This window comes from Coloeus monedula, assembly GCF_965178545.1.
Source record: "Coloeus monedula genome assembly, chromosome: 12".
Classification (NCBI taxonomy): Eukaryota; Metazoa; Chordata; class Aves; order Passeriformes; family Corvidae; genus Coloeus; species Coloeus monedula.
In genome coordinates, this window is record NC_138792.1 from 13,880,872 (window position 1) to 13,900,276 (window position 19,405).

A 19,405-nucleotide genomic window follows, 5' to 3' on the forward strand; every position below is an offset into this window, starting at 1 on the left:
GCCAGACTAGACTGTGGCCATCAGATCCACTGCCCAACCTCGGGGCTCCCAAGCTGTGCACAGCTGAGCTGCCTCCTCATCTCGTTCATCCCTGATGCATTATTATACAGCAAGAAGAAAATGTTTATTCTACAGTTATTTGTTCTAATTAATTTATCTCTTCATCAGGTTTTCAAAAGAGACAAATTTCCTTGTTTGTTTATCTTCCTCACTGCCTCTTGCCACGTGCAGTGCAGCAAGGCAGGGCCACGTTGTCCAGATGTCTCCCTGTAATCTGCAGCTCCAGTGTTCCACACGGGGGTTCAGACTGGATTTTTAAAAGGAACAAGGGCTTTAAAAGTAATTCATGTGCAATTGTCTTTCATGCCTAAAATGTTTTGCCTTTCCTTTTTTACCCATGTTCTCTCTCTTTTTCATGCACTTTTAGGCATGCATCACTTTATTTTGTAGCACAACATTCGCTCTTAAGAAGGGCAGATGATACTTGAGCCATTTGGATTAGGATGTTTTTGTTCTAAGAGACATGAGACAGGGGAATTTACATGTTTGCTGCTAAACTCTTATTTGATTCTGCTGATAAATTCACAGCCCAGCTTGGACACAGGTGAGGTGTTTGGCAGAGTCTGTTATCTATTGTTGATGTGAACCAACACAGCCCATCTGATTACAAATTCCAAGTACAAATCCATGGTTTCCTTCTGGTTATACAGAAATTACATGGGTTTAGCCCAAGGTTTAGACAATAAATAAAAACCAGTTAAAGCCACTGCTGCTCAGCCACTCACCTGTTTGTTTCAGGATGCAATACACTCAGGCTTGATGAGCTCATTCGTTTTCGTTGACCTTTCTGCAGCTGCAGTGATTTTTGCTCACAGACCCATTTTGCAGGAGGCAAGGAGGTGACTTAGCCTGGGCTCTGGGCAATCAGAGCAGAGATCAGCTTTGGTGGTTCAGAACCCGGCAGCTGGAAGTTTTATTGGCATTTAATGAAGGCTTCTTGTACCAAGACAAATGTCTAGGTCTGTAGGCAGCCCAACCTTCAGTAACTTTTTCATCACTTTTGAAGTCATCATTAACACCATCCCACTCAGTGGTTATTCCTAGATCTACTATCTCTTCCCAGCACTTTCTTGCACATACACTTTTAATTTCCTTTAACCCTTCTGGTGATTAACCTTGTCCCCACCTCTTGTCTCATCTGGCCTGGCAAGCTCCATCCAGCTTTGTAATCTTTGTCAGCAGCTTAAACCCTTCTGCATTTCCATGGCAGCCTTCAAAGACTTGAGATCTTTGTGCAGCTTTTTTTAAGTTTTAGCAGCTGCCTCCTCTCCCTCTTGTAGTGGCCAAGGGACTGGAGTCTGGTTTCCTCTTTTATGCCACAGCTGAGCAATTCTTCACCACTGCACTCCACCCTGATTGTTCAAAGCCTTTCTCACTGCAAACTTTGATCAAGAAATAAAAGACTTCTAGCAAAGCATGGTTCCCTTCCCACTCACAAGACGGGTCAGCCAGTAGCCAGGGCATTTTTTGGCTTTTGGAAGTGCTTGCATGAACAAGACTGGACAGGGTTTTCATCTCCCAAGCATTTGCTGGTTTACTACCTTGTCAAGGTGGATTGCTGTGTGCTCTAAGCCTGCTTCACAGCACAAGGTGTTCTTTGAGCTCGCTGGTGCTGGCCCCGTTCTCACCAGTTCAGGCTGTTTGCCAGGGATCTTCAATATGAAAAACATGAACTGCTGTACATAGCTCTAACTATCTGCAATCTATGTATGGATGTATTTGTATCTTTCATACATATTTGTGTATTTTGTCATTGTGTATTTTGTATTGTGTCAATGTGTGTATTTAATACAGTGTGTGCTTAACACATTTTCCTCCTAAGCAGAATTTCAACCCTGAGTGGGCTGCTGTCTGTCTGATGGGAGAATTCTGCCTTTGTCTCTGCTGAAAATGCCACTGATTCAGAGCTGGCTGGTAACCTGCCACAGAGGGATGTGCTGTGCACTGGGTGAGCAGCCAAAGCTCTGCTGCAGCCAGGTGTGTGAGTGGGGAGGTGCAGTCTCCTGCTCTGCAAACTGCAGCTTGTGAGGGGCCACACTGGGGAGGAGAAGGACCCTCAGCAAGGGATCTCCAGCGGGAAACCCTGGTGAGGTGCTGGCTGTGCATGGCAGCAGGGGTGCCCCGGACCTGCCACGGCAGCTGCCACGTGCCCGGCCTGCGTCGAGCGTGTGGGATGCTGATGGGCTGTGCAGAAAAGGCTGCAACAGCACCAAGCGTTCATGACCAGGAAGATGAGATTTGTGATGTGTCACGGGCTGAGCTGGAGGGATCATCCAAGCAGAAGAGGACACTAGCTGGCAAGAGCAGCATCCATAATCCCAACTGCTTTATGATTTCCTTCACTCTTGTTTTGCTCAGTCAACCCTAATTATGTAATCACGAGATCTGCTGATTGAAACTCCCTAGAAAAAATCTCATATTATTATCTAATGCAAAACCTTTGTAGTTAATGTAAAATAATACTTTCACCAACTCTGTGGCAGATGGCTTCTCAAGTGTTGCCACTACTTCCAAATGCAGTTAATTGTTCTTTTAAATTAAGAAAGCAAAAAAAACCCCACACCTTTAAACAACAACAAAGTTCTGCTTTTGTTTAACAAGAAAAGGAGTTTAATTTTTAAAGATCACTCTATATTATTAACTTGCTTGGTTATCAGAAGGGATGGTTGGATGAGCAGACAATTAAAACAAGGAGAAGCTCAGAAGGAAAAGTTCATCAGTATATTAGAGAGACAATGGGGGAAAGTAAAACTATTTCAAGTACCATTTGAAGGTAATCATTTGGGAAGGAAATAGGATTAATTAAGTTTTGAACCAGTTGATTTTGTTATCTAAAAATATTCCTAGATTAACACTGTTACATACTTATGCATGAGGCAATGTCTAAGGTTCTTCAGCAACAGAGTGAAATGTTGGTGTAGATAAAGGCACTTCAAACCAGCAGGGAACTCCAGACTTAGCGGAATGCTGGTGTATGCTGAGACTGAGATTAGGATCAGGCCTTGAGACACAGCAGAGGCATCTGAACGGTGCCTGGCTATTTTGCTGTCCTGTCTTGGTCAGGGTGTGAGCTCAGTCCTGCTGGACCCAGCGAATGGCAGTGCTGTTGTTGCTTTCCATGCAGAACGTGCCCCACTCCCCAGTCCTTGGGCTCCATCTCCTCTTTTGCTTCCCTTTATTGGCCTTGTTCTTTTCATCATCAGGAAAGTGAAACTTTTACTCCATTGCTCTAAAACATCCTTAGTAGAACATAAGAGGGACCTGGAGAAACATGGGGTGAAGCCACTGTCCCCAGAACACCCCTCAGCATGGGTCACTCTCCTTTGGACATTTTATCCCCCTCAGCCCTCCCCTGGCACAAACGTGTGCAGCACTGGGGATGCTCCAAGTGCCCTTGGAGGGTTTCTGTGTACAACACTACTCAATGTAAACTCTTTTACACCTTTTCTTTTTCCTGTTCCTCTTCAGAGGGTGTCTGAAAGCTTTTTCTTCCACAGATGTGTCTTCCTGAGGTTCTTTTTGCAGAGCTGATCCTGAGCTCACAGTACAGAAAAGACACTGACTCAGACCTCGCTAGAGGTTCCCTCAAGTTCTATACAGTATTGTTTGAAAAGAATAAACCGGCTCTGGGTTCTTGTCTATAGGAAACTTTGATGCTGCAAGGTTTGGACAATGGAATCTGTGCTCCGACTCTGAGTGCAGGGCCCTCCTCTGTACAACCACATTCAGAAACTGAATTAGGTCAATACTCAAAGGAAGGGTGAAAGAATGATCTGCTCACCCAAGTGGGATAGGGCATTATTTGTGCTAAGGTTTTCCTTGAGGTGTGGGTGAAGAATCATGATAAATTCAGAGCTTTGCAGGCTATTCACTAATGAATTCCTTTTTACAGGCACCAGCCATGGTCCTCCCAGCGCTGCTGCTGCTGCCGTGGCTGTTCAGCAGCACTTCACTGTCAGTGCCTGAGCACTTCTTTTCTCTGAAAAGCCTCCAGATTCCCCCCAGGCTCCCCTGGGAGCCTGCCCTGAGCCGAGACATGTCCCTGCAGGAGCAGAGACGGAGCAGAAAAGCGCTGCCAGGCTGCTGTGTGTCCCCGAGGTGTGCCACAGACAGCCCAGCCCAGCACCAGCTCATCAAACCCCAGCTCTGGGCACTACAAATGGCAGGACAGGGACAGCTCTTCCTCCTAATACAGATGTGATGGCCCTGGTGGTGTGTGGACCTGTGACCCTGTCCTCTGCCAGGAGACAAGCTCAGAAAAGGAGTGTGACAGACAACATGCAGTGCTGAGAAACCCCTGGGACATAAGGCATTCATCCTGCCCCCCAGGTATTGAATTTAGGTGACAAGCCAAACATATCTGGGGAAAAAAATTAGGCCTACGAGTGCTTGAAAGTAATTTTCCATACGTGGTATTTAAGACTCTTAAATTTCAAATCATTAATAATGATCTTTGAAGGGAACCCTGTAAGTTGTCTTCTAATTCCTGATGAGATAGAATAATTTATTACATCAATTTCTCTGATTAATGTAAAATGTGTTTCAAATTTGGGTTTTCCTTTAATATTTAAACTTCCCCTTGAGAGGAGCTGCAGAAGGTGACTGAGTGCCCCCCAAACTGATGTGGTATGTCCTCAAAGCAGGGTAAGATGTGCTACTGGAGCTGATCAGCAATAAAAGCCATTGGACAGCAGCAAACCCAGCTCATTTCAGGACCTGCTATCCAAAAGGCATGAACCAGGGCCCACAGCTCATGCCAGGGAAGGGAGTGTCTTAAAAATTTACTCTGTGAATTCGAAATTTTATGTTGTCAAGGACATCTCCCCCTAAAGTTGCTGAAAAAAGGCCAAAGCTGGAGTTATTCAGGATAAATTGCATGGCAGGTCTTTTCCCTAAAAAATTAATTTATTTTAAATAGGCTTTCTACTGTACTTATATGTCATTTTTGCAGAGCCAAAGTCAGACAAAACCATGGTGGGTTTCGTCTTGGTCTTACATCAAGGAGGAAACTGAGCTCCAGCATTTTGAGCAGCCATTCTCTGAGCTGGTAGAATGCATCACACTTTTGGTGTCCTTCAATGACCATGATGAGGCTACAGAAAACTGAAGCATCCATCTTTGTTGGTCTTGGGTTGACCACTCAAGTTGCCCCTCTCTAGTTCAGGAAGACAGGGAAAGGACAATTTTAATACAGAAGGGCCTCTATCCCAGGGAAAGCTAAGCCATGGTGTAGTAGTGGCGGTGGAGCAGAGAGCCCTTGTAATATCTGCAGTGATAAAAAATCAGAGCCCAGGCAAGAGGGAGTTTGTTTAAGAGAGAATTATTTATTAGAAGATAGGAGGTTGTTACGTACAGATTCTGTCCTGCAAAAGTGTCCTGGTCAAGGATATGTCAGGGAGACATTTAAACCCATTAGAGCTGGCCCTGGCCTCCAGCAGAGATACTCAAGACACAGCAGAGCTCTGCCAGACCTGGCTCCACACTGGTGCTCAGCTGAGGAGAGGCCTGGGTGCCACAGCATCCCTGAGCTCGTCACACCGCCTTTATCCCACGGGAACACAGCGCTGGGGACAGCGGGCGGCGCTGCAGGAGGGGCACTGCTCTTCCCTGGGCTGGCCTGGGGATGTTTTCCCCAAAGAGGGAATTGTCTTCCGTGGATGAACATGGCTGAGCAAGTGGCTACGGAGATACAACCATGCTATGAGGTAGCATGAGGTAAATTAAAACAAAAAAGGAAAAGAAAAACCAAAGATCTCTGTGCTACAGAGAAGACCCCTTCCCACTCTCCCTCACCCCCAAACCAGGCCAAGCAGCAGTGTCCGAGCCCCCTGCACAGACCCCCGAGGAAGCAGCTCAGCTCTCCCAGGGATCACAAGAAGGCAGCAGCTGTGCCTCGCCCGTGCTGCGCTCCCAGCACCATTCCTGCCAGCTTCAGGGCTGACCTGTTTCCCCTGGGGTTGGCAGGTGCCATTAGTCTGCGCAGCCCCTGCGTGGCTCGGGGCTCTGCCAGGTGAGGGGTTCGCAGCTCCCGAGCAGCTCCAGCCCCCGGGCTGTGGGCAGCACTGCTGGAGGGGCAGCACAGCAGAACGGGCACGGGAAAGGCATCACCACCCCCTTGGCAATGCCAGAAGGGCCCCAGACCCTGTTCTGCAGATGGTCAGTGGCTCACAGCCAGGCAGAAAATAGTGCATGTAACTTTCTAATTGATGGGTGCTGAAAGACAAATAAATATTCTGGAGTCTGACTCCTCCGTCTGGTCCTCTGATGAAGCCACATTCTTGTCTTAACTTTGCTGTCTGGGGCAGAATATTACCTTCACTCACTGTCTGTTAAGTCACATTTAAATCTTAACTTTCCTTATTAAATCCTAATTATGGCTCCAGAGACTACATGTAACCCTCCCCACTTTGCTCATAGAGTACATAATCTTTTGTCTGCTATCAGCACTTTATCAGGATTATTACCTTTTCAGTCCTCAGTAATCTGAAGGAAAAATATTGTTGGAGCCGGTTTGTCAGAAATTTAATGTAATTGTCAGAAACATCTGTTTATGACTCATCTATCACCACATCTCTCTCCTCATCTCCATCCAAGAGTGGCCTTTGTTAGCCTGGTGTATCAGAAAGCTTTGGAACAAGAGATTTGGCAGTGAATGCTCACAGCTGACACCAACATCAACACAAAAGATGGGTCAGACTACAGAGCTCAGAAAGGATGATCTGTGAGACAAGAATTTTCCTTCTGCTGCAGATGATCTTCAGGGCTGGAGTACTGAGGATGGAGAGTAACAGGAATATGCAGCTATAAAGCAAAGCAGCAGAGCTCCAGTTACCTCTAGGGCAGTAAACACTCAGCACTGAACTAGCTTTGCTACAAATATGCCTATTTTCAAAGCAGGCTTTATGTTCCTAAGGCACTCAAGACTCCTTTTTTGGAACATGTACCTGAATGAGTTTGATGTTTGGGGATGGGAGGGTTCAGAAAATGTTCCCCAAGGACATCCCACATTTAGTTGAAGGGAAGAGATGATCCAGGCCCACTGAGTTATCAAAACCTCTGGAGCAATCATGACCACAGGTTTAATTTTTAAGGATTTCTGTGGCACTGGATATGCTCCCACTTTCTTCACCCTGTGGAAAGAGGCAAGCTGTGGAAGCCTGGGCCCTCTAAGAGCAGGTCAGAGCTCTTCATTTACTATTTGCCATGAAACAACAAATCAGGAGGTTTGATCTGAAACAATCTCCTCCTCTCTCAGCCCTGACCTTAAAACTGGTTTAATTCCAGCTTGTTCTAGTGGGAGGAACACAGAGCAGACAACAGAGTATCTCATTTTGATTTCAATCTAACATTTAGGGGTAGATTTTTGCCTCCATTTCCATTATTGTCTTCCAGAACTGGTTCTTCAGCCACCCATGATGAAAACCTGTCCCTGCTAGGGCTTCTTGGAACACCTTGATGAGTGAAGCACACCTGTCAGAGCTGCCTGGATGTTGCACATGAGAAAAGTTTTCCTGGATGTTTTCAGAGAGAAAAGGCAGGAGAGAGGGATGCTTTCCCTCCAGAGCAAAGGTATGGGAGCCTTTTTCCTCAAGGCCAGATAAAGCTGGCTGCTAAACGCCCCTGCAGTGATGCCCACGAGCAGTGCTGGAGCTGCCTGGAGCTGCTGGAGCCCCGTGCCAGGGTTGGAGGGGCTGCACGGGGCAGTCTGGCAGGGAGGGCACACACGGAGCAGGGCAGAGGCTCAGAGCAGACGAGTGCAGTTCAGGGGGCTCCAGCAGCACAGGGGGGTCATTACCAAGGCTTGGTGACACTTGAGCATTGCTGTGTTTCGAGCACCTCGGCTGGGCACGCAGGACCAGCTCCAACAGTACCCAAAAGCAAAGAACATGTTCGAATTCCTGCAGTGTATGGCGTTACAGGGGAATGACCGTCACACAGAAAGACTTGGAACATTCATTACAGTATCTTTTGTAACTTTGTAATTTAATTGCCAACCCTTTTCCCTTAAAATTAATCATGGATGTACAGCATATAATCAAACAAGCTTTTTTAAAAAGTACATCTTAATATAAATAGTTTATTCAGTGCATGGTTGTGTATACAACAAATAATAAACAACTTTTTTGTATCAGGCAGAAAGCTGCCTGTACAGAACTAATTCAGTTTTGGAGCACAGAATCCAACAATGATTAATGCACAAAATCTTACACATCATGCAACTCTATGCCAATATTCCAACTTTCTCCCATGCAACAGACATGATGACCTAAATGGAAACCTAACTACATTTTTTAAACAATTGTTTCCAATAGCATGTATAAGTATATGTTGTTTAGGGGTAACCTGTCCTAACGCTTCCTCCTACACAATATTCACGTGCCCGTTACAGTGAAAGGACTTTTACAAATAAGACGTTTCTTATAAAAAAATTAAGTCACCTTAATTCCACAGTTTCTGTCTTTAGAAAAGAAGCCACAACGATAGTTTAACATGACACACAAAATGGAATTAAGAGAAATCTACACTGGAGGATAATTTTATCCCTTTCTGTTAACTTCCACTTGGGATAACAAAACAACTCAATTCCTACAGACTGGGGTTAGCACAAGAACTTTACCAGAAACTACAAATCTATAAAAATTTATATTTCATTGTGTTTAAAACCACAAGAACACTGTTTGCTTGAGCCTGAGACACCAACTCTCAGTTCCAACCCTGAATTTTTAATTATTTTTTTTAAAGACATAGCTTTAAAGACCCATTGGAGTTCAGAAATCAAAAAGTTGCACTACTCCAAATTAAAGGATACATTTTTTTATCAAGCCTTAGATATAAAACGGTAAGCCAAGGAAACAACGGAGTTTACATATTTGTTTTTTGTTTGCCCCTATAAAACATACAAGCATTAAAATTTCCTTTGAAGAGCAAAAGTGGTCTTTTTCTGAGTTGGAAAGCAAATTCTTATCAGCACTGAACGCTGTGAAATGTTTTTGTTTCATTTTCCACAAAGCATAGGAGAGAGAGAGAAAGAGAGAAAGAAAAAGTGAGAGAGAGAAAGAGCTGGACATTTCTTCTCTGAGATTTTTTCCGCAGTTGCGTTGTCTGGCTATCCAACTGCCTTGTGATATGCACAAGCATATTCTACATTACTGGGGTGTATCCTTTGACAACCAGGAGATCTAATGGCTGATAAACGAGTGACCTATGCGAGTTCGGTGGCTTGTCCTGGGCAATTGAACGTTTGGATGAAAGACTGCGAGTAAGAATTCAACTGCATCCAGAGGTAAGGTTCTGTTTAGAGAGCACTTGGCTTGCCTGAACCTGGCTACGTTGACTCATTTTGGCTCATGGATTTACCCCCATTTAGCACTCCTGAAACGCTTCTGCTCTTTGTTGGGGTCCCACTTCCAGATCTGGAGAACTCTGTGAGATCGTGGAGAGAAGGCTCTTTGTACATGGCCACTGCAAAGCAAGAGAGAGCAGAACATCAGCACGGGTCCCGGGCTGCCCATGCTGTGGGGGCAAAGCCCAGCTGTGAAATGCTGGGATATTTCAGCCAGCAATATGCAACCTAAGGAGAGAATCAAACACCCATGGCAAGGAGACTTCTTCCATTTCAAACACTCCCTGAGAACCTCTGAGATCCTCTTCCATGGACTGACATTTTACAGAAGGGGAAAACCAGGGCTCCTCCCTCTCCCAGTTAAACCAGCCACCTACCCACCGCACTTACACAGCCTTGCAGGACAGACCTTAGCTGATAAAAATCAGCATTTCCTTACTAACAGAGAAGTAGCACTGTCCATAGTTGTGATTTAACCTGGTTGAGCTCTGCTTAGACCAACCCCATGTTACAGCACATTACACTCCTGTTACATAAGCAGCTGGACATGCCAATTATATATGCACAGCAATTAAACACTGACACAAGACAGCATCAGTTCAGATAAATGGAGCAAACCCAAGCAATTACCTTTTAAGGGTTTTGGAAGAAAGTGTGCTGCAGGTTTATTTTTCTTCACGTGGTTTCCTTTCATTATTTCTCCTTCTTTGTTAAGACCCAAATACCAACCCCGGCCAGACTGTTGCTGTCTGTAGATCATTGAAGAGTATGTCACATAGTAGTTTTCAAATACTGATTCTTTGAACTTGCATTCAGGTGTAAAGTGTTCCTGTAAGAAAGCAACAGATCAATGCGTGCAGGGCCGAATCTCACATCAGTTAATGAAAAGCATCCAATGTCCATTGCTTTCCGAACGGCTAGAAGTCATACCTCTCATCCTCAGCTATCCAATCATGAAACACAGGTCCTAAAAGTATTAACAAAAGAGTAACACAATTTGAAACCCGTGAGATGATGCTGTGAGCAGCTCTAAGTAGAATGTAATAAGATTTTTTTGAACAGTGAGTAAAAAGTCTAAGTGAAGATTTATTGATTGATGCAACTAATGGATATTAGGCAGACACAGACCTGTGTCAGCTCCATGGGACCAGCTGTGGTCCAGCCCTACCGGCGGGAAGTGAGGCTACAGAATGCCCTTGTGCATTAACTGCTGGCCTTAGCTGCTCATGGGAGAAGTGCAGTAACAATCCAAAGCCAGTGTGCCATGAGCATTTGCTCATGGTTGTCTCTTACTAACCCAGCAATATTAAGTTAGCTCGTAGCAGCTGCCTCTGTGGTCTCATCTCTGCTTCTCCTCTGCCTGGTGCACCATCCACGAGAGCCCAGCTGTCAGAGACCCTCTGCAGACATCAACCTCTGCTCCAGGACTGCACCACAGCTGGGGCATCGAGCCTTAGCCTTCCTGTTGGATTGTACTGTGTCTTTTGGGGGCATGGTATTGAGCTGATAGTGAAAACAAAGAGCAATAAACCAGGACAGAGCCTTTTTCCTCCTGCCAGTGGTGTGCTGGCTCTCCCCGTGCAACATCCTGACTGAATCAGTACCACTGCACTGCTGCCCAGATTCAAGAACAGATACAGACATGAAACACGGCTCTTAGAGGGATCTCAGACCAAACACCAGTCCTGAGAGCACCACCCAGCTGCTTCCTACGGCCCTGGGTCCTTTGGGTTTTGAACATTACAAGTTCTGGCAACATCCCACCTATGGACTCTAGAAGTCCATAAAACATGGAAGAAGAAGGGTTTCGTCTGGTGATGCAAATGTTAACATCTCAATCGTGGCTGTCATTGCACCACAGAGCAGCCAGATGTTTGCTGCTCTTCCCTTGTGAAGGCAGCCAGCTGCAGTGGAGCTGCCCTTGTGCTTACAGTACCCTACAGAGGCGTGAAAGAAAGGAGGAAAAATTGTGCTCGTATAATGATTGTAATTTTGATTTTAAAATATCACAGGAAATTAAATGTCTCAGGAGCTTAAGATATTCTTATCTAGTTTCTAAAATATTCTTATGTGAGAAAAAGATGGTATTAGGAAAAAAAAGAAACCCACCACTCTGCATTTTCTGCACATCTTTTGCCATTTTGCCTTTATAAGAGAAAGAAAAAGCTCCCATTCTCTGACTGGCATTTGCTTCAACAAAGAATGTGAAGCAAGCAATTTTCTTCTTTTTTTCCGTTAAGCTAATTGGTTGTTATTTAGTTAATTGACAATTGGTTTCAATTGCTGTCAAATGGGGACAGTCACTGCATTTTTGTAAGATTTTTGCATAAAAGCCTTCCCTCACTGTTCCCTGCCCAGCACCAGCCATGGTAACAAAGACTATTGCAAGGGTATCATCCAATTAGCAGCAAAATGGAAAACTACAGTGCTCCCACTGGAAGATTATGGTTTATGTACAGTAATTTGGAGCTGTTTTGGGTACAAAAGGCCTGCTTGTACACAGCAGCAGAGGGTCAGACTGCAAACAGAACCGAACACTTACTGTGGGGCTCTTAGGAAGCAAGTTAACCTCGGAATGAGCAGCAGCCCAGAATCCCCTGACACAGAGGGCCAGGAACGGTGGGGAGACAGGAGGAAAGACACCAAACCCCTCCCTCACTCCTGGTTTTCCCTGGGCCCTCGTGGAAGTGCTGTGCTCCTGTGAGTTTGTGGCTGAGCCCACGCACAGCCCCACACCGAGCTGCTGGTGCAGCCCAGCCTGCCAGCCACCCCACGAGCACCACAGGGAAAATCCCTCCCTGGGTGGATCCTCACAACAAACAGCACAGAAACACAGACACCCCTCCATACCATGCTCAGTTATCAAGCCAAATTCCCTCCCAGTTTTTCAGGCACTAAAGCAGAACACCTCGTTCCCTGGACTGGGCTGGCAGAGATTTGTGCCCCTTTCCCTTGACTGACACCTGCCAATTCCCAGGCTGCAGCTGCAGCTTCAGCAAGGTGCTGCCCGGTGGAATGGCACCCTCCTTGCCAAATAAACAGCTCCCACACGAGCTGTTTGCAGAAACTGAAGTGCTCTGCCTGCTCCTGAATACCAAACAGCTGCTCACCTTTAGGAAGAGCTTGTTCCCACCCATCCCTTGCCTTCAGTTTAATCCAATGTATGTCTTTCCTACTCGTTACAAAACGAGCCAGGGAGGAGAACTGCAGAGGAAGCTCTGAAAAAGGAATGGCAGCATGGGGGCATTCCAATTAAAATGTACTCTTCTGAGCTTGGCAAGTCCCCGTGCCAAGCCAACTGAGTACGGACGGGACTTCTATGAGCACATCAATTCCAGACACAGTGCAGAGCAGCAACTGCAAATTGGCCATTATGTTATCTCTGCTGGCAAATTCTTTATTAATATACTGAGGAAGAGCATGCTAAAATCAGGAGAGGGCCGAGTGCCCCAATTAACACTGATGTTTTCCAGCTCACATCGCCAATCCTATGGAAAATTTATAAATACAACTATCGAATTCTAAAGCCAGTTTTTTTCTGTCCCTCAGCTGTCCTTTTAGTCCATCCTTGCAATGAAAATAATGCAAATGAGTTCCGGAAAGTCCAGTGTTAGGGTTACATTGTTACACAAAACAGATGAAGATTAATTATTTCTGTGAAACAGTATTTCAGTCTCTGCTTACCTCAAAAGTCACTGATGAGGGCACCTTCATGACCATAAACTGCAGTCACTCAAGCCCCTCACACATACACTCTTAACAATGAATGAATGAATGAATGAATAAATAAAAGTGAAAAGAAAGTGCTGGATTCACTGTAGTCATGACTCAGCCACGCTTAAGTAAGCAAGGAGATGAACTGTCAGGGGCTGCTTCTTGGTTTTGAGCTGATCAGCTGAACTACTGAAAGGTTCCTTCATGAACAAGTCTGTAGCTGCATTGAATATGTGAAAAATAATTAAAAAAGAATAATTTGGCGTATGATAATATGGTAAAAAGGCCTCGTGGCATACACTTAGAGTAGCTGTATTTCCAGGCAGCTGACTAGATTATATCTAAAATAATTCAAGCTGCACTACAGAATGCCAAGCCTGAAAGCTAAAATACCGTAAGAGCAAAGCTGGAATTCCTCCTGCTCTATTTGTGCAGAAGACATATCTGAAGCCAAAGCCCCTCCAAACTATCAGCCACCACACCCACCTACACTGCAGGACTGCATGTTAATTATTCTGTGCTCCAAATGACTCTGATGCAGGAACAGCCTCCCCATGAACAGAAAAGGGGAAACCTGCTTGTAAGGCAGGTATTTAAAAGAGTGTGGCATCACAGGGGCCTCTCGTGGGGATGGCTGAAGCACAGTGCACAGAGGGAGGATGAAGACCTTTGCTCTCGGCTGTTTACTGCATACTGAATTTGCATTGTGGATACCATCAGCAGAGGCCATCACCAAATTCTTCAAGTCATGAGGTCAAGACTGGGTTTGTTCAATGTCTTTCTTTCACTGCAGGTTGAGTATCCTGAAGCTACCCTAGAGCAGTTTATTAGAACAATCACAGATTTTGTTCAGATGGACTTAGTGCTAGACGCATGAGTAAACAACAAGAAAAGAAAAATTAACTTTGAAAAGTATTCAAGGAAAGTATTGTGTACTTGGGAAACTTGGAAAATGTTCTTACACACTGAGCATGTAATTATATTCCTTGTGATCAATGGCTATGTCTGCGTATGGAATTTATCCTTTATTTTCTCCACTTAATGAAAATTGGATTTTTTTCCCTCCATATCCCAATTTCTTTCAGGACTATAATGTAGCCCAGGATTCCATTTTATAATCATGAATTTTTGAAGGAGCCTCGTTAAGGCTCCAGAGCAGTGATTTTCTGCGCCAGTGAGCCTGCCTTTTTTTATTAACAGAGATTGATTTTCTCCATCTTGGCATGTGATGTTCCATGGTGTATCCTCTGGATCATCACCCTGTAACATGCAGCGGTATCAACAGCACAGGATGGGAATACTTCAACTTCAATGTTATCAGAAATAACAGCTTTTAGATCATCAGTGAGAAGACTGAAGCCGTATTTCCTGAGCCACCAAAAGCCATTTGCTACAGCAATGGAAAGTGACAATTACCTTAAAGCAATGTATTTTGTATCAGATATAGCAGAGTTTCCACAGATAGCTTCCAATCCCACAATGCTGTCCATTTTGCTTAAGTTTACTTATTTTGAGGAATCCTGGTGATGCCAGTGGGAGCAACTCACAATCTGAGTACGAACAGATCTTGTGGGACTCTTTGACCCTGTAACTGTGACTGTATACAACACTGTCAGTCACAGCAAAAGATGATACCCACAAAGCTGTGTGGGCTTTGAAGACAGGTGTGGGATCAGCTCAGTGAGGAGCATCATTCTGGCTACGCCTCTTCCAGGTGAGTTTTCAGAAAGACTTTGCAGGTAGCCCAAAGCCCTCAGTAAGGCTGAACTAACTGCTACCAGACAAGCCACCTGCTGATGAAGAGGGATTTGTGGAAGAGTGTAATTCCCCTTGAATTCACTTCATCTGTACTGGCAACAACCATGGAAGGAAGAAAATTAGATCAAAAATTATATAGACACTGAATTTATTCAGGAAAATGACTTAATGACAGGAGTGATAGGAAGGCAAAGTTTTCCTGCAGAGTGATCCCAAACAACTCCACAGCATGGATCTTCCTTATTGCTAGTGCAATAAACAGGAATTTATCAAGTGAAACACAAACTGTCAGTGATGTGTAAAATTATTTAGTACAAAGCTTCTGTGAAGAGTACAATGGAGCCCAAGTAAGCAGCTGGATAACCAGTATCTCCAGAGAAAGATTCCAGGTTGTCACTAGGTATTCTCTGAATCTATGAGAAAAGCACTGAAAAGATCCTGTAATGATTCCCTTGACATCGTTCCTTTGCACAGCAAATCAAATGCACAAACTCAGGGAAAAATGCCCACAGTGAACTGAAGTAGAAAACACATTAATTACAAATACAGAGTTTTAGAGGTGTGAGTTTTGTTCATTACTCTTTTTCTACCCTTATCAGTGACTCAGTTTGAAAAGCTGTCCAAGTCATCTTTGCCCAGATTTTTGAGTGGCATTTAGGCACATCAATAACCAACTATTTAAAGCTGGGTGTGCTCTCAGTGTGCTCTGCCCATGGAATGGATGCACTGCCTGATGACCCAAGGGAAAAGACTCAATGACTGTAAACAATGCTGAAATTTAATTGAGACAGGAACTATGCATAATCATATTATTGTTCCCCTGTCTTTTGGTGATGCTTCACTTTTTCAACTGTGTTGATTAACCAAAGCATTCCTTAACTGGGGCAAGAGAACTACGGCATGATACATACAGAAAGAAGGTATTCTTCTGAATACTGCAGAGGAAATCAATCCTGCTGGAGAAAGCCTGTATTGTGGCTTAAAACTTCTGCAAGATGCCCAGGACTCCACCCCACAGATGTCAAACACAGGTCTCTTTCCTAATCCATCCCACCAAGTTTTGACATAGAATTTACTTGGTGTGAATAAGGAGGACAGAAGATCCACTTTACCCCAAATTCTTCTCTTCTGCCTCATGTTCACCTCTGATGATCCTGGAACCATTGTAGAGGGAAACCTCTGCCAGTACCTGAAGGATCAAGTCTTATTTGAATACATCCTAATGCTTGCATCTACCCTCTTTTAATTGCTGCAGCTTTAGGACATCAGACTTGCCAGTCCTAGTTCAGAATCAGTAGAATTCAAATAAAATAAAAGGAAGAAACTAGTCTTTAAACATTGTCTGTTTTGTGAAACTTGAGAAGGTTCATTAAGCAGTAAATGCCTGTCAGGTTTTCTGAAGGCTTTAAACCAGACTAACAGAGAAGATCAATGTGTGTGTTACAGTTCTGTTATTACTTAGAAGCCATTTTTAAAATCGTATTTAATTTTTATTGTTTCCCACATACAGAATCCCTGTTACTGCTCCAGAACCTGCAGAGGAAAGCCTATATGTCCATTTGTAATTAGGCCTCTTTGGAGACAGATCTTCTTACACTCATGTAGGCATTGCTTGAGTAAAAAAGAAAACCAAACTAGAATAACTTTCCCTATGTCTATCCAAGGTTGTGTTGTATGATAAAGCCCAAGGATTCCTGGAATGCCCTGCCAGGTTTGGTCAAGGACTGGTTTACACCACTACAGCCTCTGGCTAAGGTAATCTCCAGATGAAAAATGGGAGATGAAAGTATCCCTGTACTTCCACACTGATCAAGTTTTCTTCTCTAGGTATGTGCACTGATCATTTTTGGGTGGTGAGCTTGCTGGACCTTGGATCAGATCTGCTACATTTTCTCATCATTCTCCCACCCACACGGACTGAGCCAAGCATAGGAATGAAATCCTCCTGGCTGAGCAAAGCACCGAGAGCTGCCCCAGCAGAGCTGCTCAATGCCTGACCTGCCTGGCTCTTGAAAGGGGAAAGGGAAAAGATGTGCTCCCTGAAAACATGCTGGGAGAAATCCCGCCTCCTTGGCCTGGAGGAGAACTCGAATCATGGTACAGCAGCACAGGCAGCTGCAGCAGGTCACTCTCCATGCAGGTAGCTGTGTGCAATAAACACCCAGAGCCACTGGAGCTGGCGGATCATTCCAGCAGCCTTGGGACTGTGCCAGCTGCTGAATCGTGCTCCCATTGAAAACTACAAGAGAACTCCCTTTTCCTCTCAGTAGGCTCACAGTTTTCCCCAGAGCAGCCAATCCTTTTCATAATTTTCCTAAGCTCATTATCTCTGTTCCCTGCGACAGCGGCTTCCACAGGTGAATCCAGCACTGCGGAAAACGTATTTAAAATGTGTCTGTTGTTGTTTTTTATCATAAGCACATTTCTTGGTTTTGGTTTTTTGGTTTTTTTTTTTACAGCTTTCTTCTCTCAGCTTTTAATTTTGGAAAACAGCACATAAAAGTACTCAGTGTGCCTCTTCTGTGCCATTCATTACCCCACATCTCTCCATCGTGCCTCTGCTTATTCATCTCTTGTCTTAACTAAGCAGGCCTAATCTTTTTAAATCTCTTCTCATATGAAAGTTTCTCGGTGCCTTTAATCATTTTCATTACCCTTCACTGAATTCTTTCTTTTTTTTTTTTTTTCTCTATCATTTCCAGAATTGAAACATAACATTTAAGAAGAGGCTGCACCATTGAGTTGCATAACAGAGGTAAGATATTTTCAGTCATTTGTCTTATGACAAAGTAAAATGGTCTTTGTTGCTCAGCCTCACTATTGTGCATTTGTACAAAAGTTCTCTATCTTTTAAATTGTGTCTCTGATAAATATAGTCCAATTTTGTGGTATTTCTGACCCTCTGATTAGTCAGTGTATCCAAGCTTAAATATTAAAGGGAGAAAGATGCAAAAGGCAGCTCAAACGGCTTTCTTCCCCAGAGCTAGAGCAGAGAGCCCCAAAGATGCTAAGCAACCTGTTTTATAACAAACCCATTATTACATAGATAACCTGCCAGACACTGCAATCAGATTTCCAGCAGTTATAATTGACATCAAATCCTGGTATTGTCAAATCTCTCCAACACAGCTGTTGAGCAGAATGTCCTCAGCTTAAGCGTGTCACATACTGCTTTTTAAAAAAGAACAGATCTAAGTTGAAAAAAATCCCTTTAAAGCGTGGGGATCATCTTCTGCTCTCAGTTACAGACAGCCCTTCATCCCACTTGTTCCAATGGCCAAGGCCTGAGCCCACTGCCATTTGCTGGACATGGCCAGTGGCATCTCATGGACTACGAGGAGCCAGAGCCTTGGTACAACACAAGTGCCTTGTTTTCAGGAAACTGCTCATGGTTTGTTCCTCTGAGAATTGCCCTCCAGCTCTTCCTTTGGTTTTGTGAGCTTCTGCAGAGGATGCCCAGCAATGCTGGACATTGCATCACCAAACAATCCCCTGGCACTTCTGTGGTCCAGCCTTCCCAGCACTGGAGAGCTCCCCAGACAGGCTCTGTGGAAGCAGCAGGGCTAATTAGAAGAGTATGGCATTTACTGCTGTATCCTAGCTAGATACAGGACACCAGCCCTGGGCTAAGGAGATGGAAGAGATCGCCTTTGGACTGACACCCGTGAATTCATGCAGATTTATCTTAAAGGGCTGGAAACAATAATCTAATAAGTGTTAGCAGCGAGCTCTAAATCCGTCTCTTTAATTACAACCAGGGACGTGACCCTTTTTGCAGTGGATGCTCCTAAAATTCTATGAAAAATCACGAAGAACACAAAGCTTTTTCTCTTTTGGGGAAGAGCAGCTGAATTAACAGGAGTCAGAACAAGTGCTACCATCCTTCCTGTGGGAATAGTGCTAGCAGGGTATGCTGTCTCTGTGGTAACCTGAGCCTGGCTGAAAGCCTGTCTTTACAAGAGCTCTGAGTGCAGGTGGGGAAATCGATGTGGAAGTGATCCCCTTGTTCTTTGCTGCTCTGCTGAGGTGCCATCCTATGTTTCTTATGGGAAACTCATGGAGGCAGAGCTCTTCCACCCACAGGCTGGGCAGGCAGCTCTCCCAAGCACAGCCTCTGCTCAGCCTGGACCTCCCCAAACCTCCACCTGCCGCTTTGCTGACACCAAAGAAGAAAGATGGGGTCTGCTCCAGAGGAAGAGCTCACATGCTGCTGAACGAGCTCTTTTTCTGCACACCAGAAATTGCCTCTGTTCAGTGACTGTGAGGAGCTGCAAGTGGAAGATAAATAACAGCAGGAGCTGCAGGAGAAGGAATAATGCCACACTACATCAAACAGGTTCTTGCTTCGCTGTCAGCTGAGAGTCTGTTCCACAGGAAAGGCCAGCCCTGCCATTTGGCTGTATGCTTTATTAATGTGGATGCGTATTTCTGGTCTCTGGCTTAGCTGATCACTCGGTTCAGTCTGTGCTCTCAGGCCGGGTTCTCGGCACAGGCTCTGTCCTTTCCCCCCTGAGTGCCCCCAGCAGTGCC

General features: G+C 44.7%; 1 protein-coding gene across 5 annotated transcripts in view; it reads right to left on the reverse strand.

Moving 5' to 3' along the window:
* Nucleotides 1-5,388: 5,388 nt before the first annotated feature.
* FGF13 (fibroblast growth factor 13) overlaps nucleotides 5,389-19,405 on the reverse strand; it is a gene marked incomplete at its 5' end in the record, with an annotated part of 238,698 nt that continues 224,681 nt past the window's right edge. For all 5 annotated transcript variants that reach the window (XM_082289462.1, XM_082289461.1, XM_082289459.1 and 2 more), the window contains 2 exons: nucleotides 5,389-9,522; nucleotides 10,034-10,232. In XM_082289462.1, coding sequence (XP_082145588.1) covers nucleotides 9,386-9,522; nucleotides 10,034-10,232 — 336 coding nt within the window. In that variant the 3' untranslated portion in view covers nucleotides 5,389-9,385. The remainder of the gene's footprint in view (nucleotides 9,523-10,033; nucleotides 10,233-19,405) is intronic.